This window comes from Aplysia californica, unplaced genomic scaffold (assembly GCF_000002075.1).
Source record: "Aplysia californica isolate F4 #8 unplaced genomic scaffold, AplCal3.0 scaffold00296, whole genome shotgun sequence".
NCBI lineage: Eukaryota > Metazoa > Mollusca > Gastropoda > Aplysiida > Aplysiidae > Aplysia > Aplysia californica.
This window is the reverse complement of record NW_004797566.1, coordinates 748,809-756,802: the sequence shown is the minus strand read 5'-3', so window position 1 is coordinate 756,802 and position 7,994 is coordinate 748,809. Positions and strand designations below refer to the sequence as shown.

The window sequence follows — 7,994 nt, the reverse complement described above, 5'->3', positions numbered from 1 at the left end:
CAGTACAATTGATTTTTACGAATGTGACCGCTTTTCGTACTTCGTAGGGCCCTTTGCTTTCAGGCAGCCTCATTCAGATTTCGAAGGTACTCTTTATCACTTTATACTGACTAGAGTATTGTCAGGTTTTGGCATGAATTAATTTTGAATTTTGCCTTGGTGGCGGCGAAGCCTACTCTTATCGAGTTTAGAACCACCAAGAGAGCTTAAAGTGCGCAGCTTGCACATGGTACCTCCGAGATTTTTTTTCCTTTCGAGAGTGCCAAAAGTTCGATCACTGCTACCCTAAGATCAGGGATGTGAGGCTGAAAGACAGTAGTAAGAAGGAGCAAGGAGAAGCAGTACTTGTAGAAATAGTCAGGAGCAAAGGAAGGAGGAACCCACTGGCCGGGGGTGGGCGTGTTAGAGCGAGAAAGTGGAGATGAAAGCAGACGACAGAACATATCTAGAGAAAAGGAAAGGAGGTGGAAAGAGAACATTTTAGAGAAAAAAATTAATGTTTCCGTGGTTGTCAGGTTTCGAACCTGGAACCTATTGAATGTAAAGCGAACGCACGCGCGCGCGCGCACGTGTGTGTGTGTGTGTGTGTGTGTGTGTGTGTGTGTGTGTGTGTGTGTGGGTGTGGGTGTGTGTTTGATCATGTGAGTAAGAGTATGATCGTGTAGGAGTACGATAAACCAATCATGGAGAAACAATACCAAATCGGAAAACAAAGATGAAACGGAGAATTGCAATCGCTGCATCTAAACTGAAAATGATAACATCCACCTGAAGAGGACAATGCAAAGAGAGAGAAAAAAAGTTCAAACTTTAAGAACATTCTAGAGACGGTTTTCAAACTTGCTACTGAGCTGACAGCATTTTAAAAGAAATTTTTCTTTAAAATTCTCCCTGCGACATCTCCTTATTGCTTTACGCTGTGATCAACTTCTCTCTTTTGTTCCTCCTTAGGAACAGATTGGCGGGAGATTTGACTGAGCTCTATTAAGCTTACTGAAATCGAGACGAAATGTTACATGTTTGGTCTAATTGTATTCGATACTGTAGGCGATTACTCCAAGTTCAACTGTAACAAAGAAATATAGTAAAATACTAGTCGCTGTTCCCCGTTCGCTGTTTCCCGGTAAAATGACGTCATGAGTCGCTGTTCCCCGGCGCAGCCGTTTAACCTACCTGCGGACCTCCCGGGGTCATAAATCCCACCTGACAGTCAGGCTGCGTAAATGTCCGTGCTTATCTATCTCTATGGGTGTGTGATGTATTGAATGAAAGCTGAGACAGTCCAATAACCCGCATCCATTAGTTTGTTTCTAGTTCTAAGTGTGTACACACACTACCTCTAGTGTACTTCAGGGGAGACGTACACTCCCTGAAAAAAATATCTGAACGAATTACTTCCATTCACTTTCATGTAATTGTGCAAGAAGTTCATAGGTAGATAGGATGTATTAAGGGGGAATTTGTTGATTGTTTCTGAAAAATGGGTCTGTGGCAGCCGTCTTGGATTTGTGAAAAATTGACATGGCTTTATAAGATGTGGATGCAGAATACTAATGCTGGACTGTTTATGAAATTTTTGTTGCAGATCCCAAGCATGTCAAAACGTCAGATAACACGAGGTGAAGTGAGTATCAGTGAGGAGTTTCTGTCCCAACTGGTCTCTGCCCACGAGAGTCTTAGTAGTGATGACTCTTTCCATCCCATCGGAGAGCCTGGCTCTGGAAAAAAGGGAGGCAAGCAGCAGCAGAAGAAACGAAGTGGCCGCTCACGGCAGAAAATTTCCAGTGAAGAAGGGGAGAAAAGCGCTGCTGCTGTTGCTAATTCCACGGCTTCGGTAGCTCCTGTTGTGGGTACCCAGAGGAATCTGTCTGTGAACTCCGATTTCAGTGATGACTTGACAGTTGTCATAGAAGAGGTCAACCGGAGGATTGAGGAAGATGAGAAGGTATAAGGTTCTGTACTTATCAAATTGTTATGGTTATTAAGTTTTTAGAGCTGGATCTGTAATATTTAATTTTGAGAGTCATTTGTTGGTGGGTAAAGTGAAAATTAGATCTACAGTAAAAAAAATAGGATTGGCACATTTATGTTATATATATATATATATATATATATATATATATATATATATATATATATATATATGTCTGTCTCTCCTTTTAAAAATTCGTTTTATCTATCTTATGTAGTATACCAATTCTCTCATCATATTTAGGGTTCTTTTCATCATGTTTGAATTCCCTGGTTTATCTTCCTATAGACTATCCTAATGATTACTCAAAACCAAATCTTTTTTTAAAGTGCAGCTTAGAATGAATTATAAATCAAGTCCATAGATTTATTTTTTTGTTCCAAACGTTTGCTTTTGTAATCTGATCATGAGGAAAGATTTTATGCTGTAAAAACGCCAAAAAAAAGTATGCTGCTTTTACAGCTCTGAAAAAGTGGCAATTGAAAGCAGCTTTGTAAATACAGTCAAACCTCATTATACCGCCTACCTAGCGATGAGTATAAAGTTGATGGCAGAGCGGCGTTGGCAGTATAACGGGATACTACCGATTGCCATATTGACAAGTGGAAGGCTGGTAGAGGCTAGAGACAAACTGGCCAGTCTGGCCTCATCTAGATTCGCATGTGTAGGGAACAAAACCGATATCAACTAATTACATGTACAGCTCTTCTAAACTTTAAGTAAATTCAAATTAAAAGAAGGTAGGCTGTATGCGTCAAGGACCCTGTAGACGTACATGTTTTTTAAAAACCCGATATTCATCAGTCCTTGGACCAGCTAAGACCTATCATATCATGTAGATTTGAGCGTGAATCCTTACAATATAAAAACCTCTCAGGTGCCTGCCAGCCTTAAGGTCATTGGGCTGAAACCTGGCGATGTCAGATATTTTGCTCTCAGGCGGGGTTGGCACAGCTCCTTTGAAGTTTCTCCAGGCGACTTTTAAACTTCATTTCTCTTTTAGATTTAATATTGGCCAGGGCCTTAAACTAGTAGCATTTTATCAGCGCAAATCAAAAGAAAATTGACAAGTGCCGAGAAATAAGCCATGATTGCAGACACGGGAAAGGATGTACCTCTGGTGGGTAGAGTTGGGTCAGACACGCTAAATCAGCGTTCTTTGGTACTTATTGTAAACGAGCGCACGGGTAACGAGCCGTCCGCTTGTGAAGATTTACTCGCTACTCTCGGACATGGAGACAACAGTTTGTACTATTTGATAGGTTCAGAGAAGGGGTACCCATTGCATCTCGGATCAATTCAATTAATGGCAGCTTCAGTGCACACTATGAATAGACCCCTTACCTGCAGTGACAGATTTGACAAGAATAGAAAAACTTTATCTGGCGGTCAGTGTATTGAACACAAAACTTACCGTTCACAACACAGCCATTCTTTCCATTATAAAGGTTTCATCTGCCAAACATCGCACTTGATTTTCTTGAGCGATTTATTAATCCTACTGACATGAGCATGCTAAATAGTACAAACTAACATGTATGGCGTACATTTGTGCACGGTATGCTGATTTGGCATCACTTAACCAAGTTTTCTCAGTTTCAGCAGAAAAAAGATGTTTTTCTACATTCTGATATCGGACTTGCTGATTAAGTAGATAAAACACCCTGTGCTTTACGTTGAAAGGGGGACACACCTCCAGTACCTAAGTCACGCACCAATAAAGTCATTGATACACACGTTTTGCTTTACCCTAAAGCAAGTACAAGATAACATCTTTCATTCTAGTCACTGGGATGGAAAAAAATTACAAAAAACACTCTTTATAGGCTTTTATTTTGTTTTTCCATACACTGAATAGAAACTGTAATTTGTCGATAAAGTTGTGTGAATAACAGTCATGTATCTTTCCAGCAGCTCGTTTTGAGTACCTCCTCCTAATAAAAAAATGTCACTTGCCAACACTATTTGTCAAGAACTTTTGGAAAGCTCAAGGGAATTACAAAGGGGAAACTGATGAGGGGTTTATTGTTTTTTTACAATTTTTACCCCCCCAAAAAGGGTTACAAGAAGTGGATAATGAAAAGAAAAAAAAAAAAAAAAAGGAATGTGTTTCAATCATGTCTTAAATGCTTCCTTTAGTGTTGAAAGGTCCTTTCTGTGCCCACATTCTGAATTGGGCTATATATGTGACTGATACTGCTAAATCCTTACAACCTCTCACCCATCTTGTGAATGGTTGGAAGGCACTATTGGTAGATCCTACTTCTTTACTTTCCCTCTTTTGTTCCTGTCTGTCTGTCTTACTCTTACTTTTTTCCAGCATGATATGACTTATTGTGACGATGTTCTTCTTTTTACTCAAACAAACCATCCATCTTCTGACTCATTCCTTGCCACCTCCAAGGCTCCTACCTGTCTTCTGATACTCAATCCTTTCCACTTACTACATGTCATCTGATAGGCCTACTCATTCCTCACCACCTCCCACCTATCCTATGATATTCATTCCTCACCTTCTTTCACTTATTGTTTTATACTCATTCCTTGCCACCTCCCACCGTCTCAAGCAGGCCACTCACGCATGAGCCAGTGGACATAAGCTAGTCAACACACCTCAGTCCAGGATTATTTTTAGCATACATGCAGCAGTCACTCTTAGGGACATCGCCATTTTGTCTGTTTAATTTACACCTATAGTTTTGTTGTATTTCCCCCCGAAGAATTGTTATTGAACATCAAACCAGCATGGTGTTTATCATAGTTTATTTTATCAAATTCATGGGAAATTTTATGCTGGTAACAAATCTGAAGTCGTACATTTTTTTACAAAATGTGGATCTTTTTTTACCCGACCGCTCCGCCCTACCTTGGGCCGATGAAAAAATATTTTGTGCAGTATACATTCTGAACCAGCACCTGGCCTCATGAAATTGAAATCTCTGCCACACACGTAGCAATTTTATAGTTTTGGAGGCCTGAGACCCAGACTCTGGGCCACATCCCTGTATGTGTGGCGGCTTTAATGATACTCTTTTCTCACTACCTCCCTCTTATCATCTAATAATTCTTTCCTTACCAGCTCCCACATATCATCTGGTACTCAATTCTGTCAACCTCCCACCTATCATACTCATTCCTCGCCACCTCCCATCTGTCATGTGATACTCATTCCTCGCCACCTCCCTTCCACTTTTCTGATACTCACTCCCCCTCCATCATCTGCTTTTCTTCTGACAGAAGTTTCACGCCTCATCTGCCAAGCTACGGGAAAAGTTGAAGTGGCGCCTAATGCCTCTCTCTGGTACGTCAGCTCTGCTAGGGGGCAGTAGTGAAACGTTATCAAGACCTCAGGTTCCCACCCAGCCTGATGAAGTACCCAAATGGAATGCCAACTACAAAACTCTCTCGTGGCCTGTCCAGTCTCCACCATTGCAGGAAAATGCCACGTAAGTTAATATTTGACTCTTGTTTATAAAGGAAATAGGATCAGCTTGGATTTTTTTTCTTGGTTTTAAGAGACACAGAAAGAGGTATTAGTCAATTTAATGACTTTCTGTCAGTAGCTATTTCACACTATGCACTTTTACAAGCTTTCTAAAACACTTTATATTTAAAATGGATGAAAATAAAATAACAAGAATAAAAAAAATTTTTGCAGCATTTTGAACGACCCATCACAACCCCTTTCCACACAAATTTTAAGATCACACAGCAGCCGATACATACCACTAAGAACCAGTAAAGAAAGATACGAAAGAAGTTTTTTACCCTCTGGGATAGGCTGCTGTTGAAATGAACATTAATGTGTATTGTTGATTTTAAAAAAATCTAAGTACGTATTTTATCTTTACTTGTCTTGCCTTGTCTTGTCTTGTCTGGTCTTGTCTTGTCTTGTCTGCCCCTTCCCCCCCCTCCCCAGGGAAATGCCAATGACCAAAGTGTCTTTATGCCTTTCCCAAAGGGGGTATGTTAACATGTTCTTATGCGCGCAGTAGAATTGTAAATGAGCTGACTTATCAATCTGACATCGTAGTTTTCCGTGGGCACTGCAGCCATGGGAAAATAAATCAACTGTGCTGCGCGGCCGCAGAGATTTTTTGCAGAATTTTGAAAAATTGTGCAGCTTTATTATGCTTTCACACGTAGAATTGCGGAAAAATTTTTTTTACTGATGCGAGCTGGCGACGTTAAAGTGCTCTCCCTCTCACCAGAAGCCGGAAATTAGGGCGCTCTTTTTTTAATAAACAAAATTGATCTAGATCTAGATTCTTGTTTGTTCTAAATTTTATAACGGGTGCCCACTATGGCTGGATCGGACCGATCGCCTGAAACGGAAAAGAAACACGTCTGTTTTTGAGGCGACTGAGTCGGGTGATCGGCCCAATCGGCCGATCCCATCCGTAGCGAGCTACCGGTATTAGTAAGATTTACGGAGCTCGCATAGGTCATATGAACGCCAAGGGGCGGATGTCAACAGAGAGGTATAGACGGGGAATCAGGCTTACTCTGCTCACCTCTCTCGCCTCAACACTGCAAAGTCTGCTTCGACTATCAAGGCACCCCGGAAATAGCAGTTCACAAGAGAGTGACAAACATACAAAAGAAATAGAGAAAAAATGACGATAGTAAGGATGAGGAAAGAAAAAGCAGCAGTTCCCCTTATTCCCTATGTTATTCCGGCACAGTATGAGCATGACATTGATAAATCAGCCCATTTACAATTCTACTGTGCATAAGAAAAAAATGTTAATATTCCCCCTTTGGGAATTGCATAAAAACACTTCAGTCAGTAGCACTTCTATCAAGATTCTATTGCGCATGCACTAGTAGTGGCTATTGTATAGGAGTACAGGCGAGACGAGATTTGTCTCAGCAAAAATGGATACATTTTTGAAAGAAAAGAATGCGTCGAAAACAAATGTCGCTTAACGTCAGCTTCAGTTTACCAAAAGTGCACGTGTCTGGCGGAAAACTGTTCTGTTAGTACGTATGTTATGTGGTAATTCACAACACCCGTAAATGGACGGTGAGTGGGCATTTCTGTATTTTTTCCATCTTCACCTAGGGCTTTTCCTTCTGGGGTGTTTTTAATTCTAATTGCGAGCTCTACCTCTGACTTTAGAATGTTGGGACCATTGTTGTTGCTTGGTTGTGGTAGGGGTGGTCTTTTATCTTCAAATAATTCTCCTTCATATTCTGCCCATCTTCCTAGGACTTTTTTTTCTCAAACAACATAATTGTCTTATTTGTCTTCAACGTCCCCTGACAATAAATGACTAAAGCTCAAAATGCCTGCTCACCTGATTTTGAAATTACCGGTATAGTGTCTTATTTCTTTGGGTCACACTTTTGCTAGTATTTTATGTCATGAGCTTGTGTTTCTAAAGAATAATACAGATTGTATGCTGCTAATTGCTGGGTTTTTTAATATTTTATTTACTGCATCTGTAGTGCTACTCCTCAGCTATGATTAATTGGTACTTATATATTTAAAGCAATATGGAAAAAGAAGTTTAAACATGGCCGCAGTCTATGCAGAAATTTTGCAGAATTTGGTCATTTTGGGGGTAAAATGAAATTTCCATGCAGAAAACTACGGTGTCAGATCAATGTCATGCTCATACTGTGCCGAAACAACACGGGGAACTGCGATCAGATTAAAATGTTAAAAAATTTGTGGTAAAATAACGATCTAAATCGACAATTTACTTAAAGTTAAAACAACGGTATCTACAATGTACTGTAAAGGCCAATGACCTTTTTAAAATCAAGAATTCTGCTAGGATTAACGACAGAGAACAGATCTTGCAATTCTTTGCTTTTAAAATACTTCCCTCGGGCCTCTCCGAAGTCTGGACATTCTGTTCAGATAGATCTATGTCTAATGGTAAAATTTGTGTCACAATTTGGGCATGATATTGTGGAGTTTGTTGTTAATATGTTTCTCCCAATGGGTTTCCCACAGACTTGAAGTGTAGTTTTTTTACCTTATTTTTAAAGTCAGTCTGTGGGAGAGTGTTTG

General features: G+C 40.2%; 1 protein-coding gene across 2 annotated transcripts in view; it reads left to right on the top strand.

The window, feature by feature from the left end:
* LOC101855031 (inhibitor of Bruton tyrosine kinase) overlaps window positions 1-7,994 on the top strand; it is a 193,605-nt gene that overhangs the window by 127,943 nt on the left and 57,668 nt on the right. For both annotated transcript variants that reach the window (XM_005101740.3, XM_005101739.3), the window contains exons 22-23: window positions 1,586-1,945; window positions 5,210-5,418. In XM_005101740.3, coding sequence (XP_005101797.1) covers window positions 1,586-1,945; window positions 5,210-5,418 — 569 coding nt within the window. The remainder of the gene's footprint in view (window positions 1-1,585; window positions 1,946-5,209; window positions 5,419-7,994) is intronic.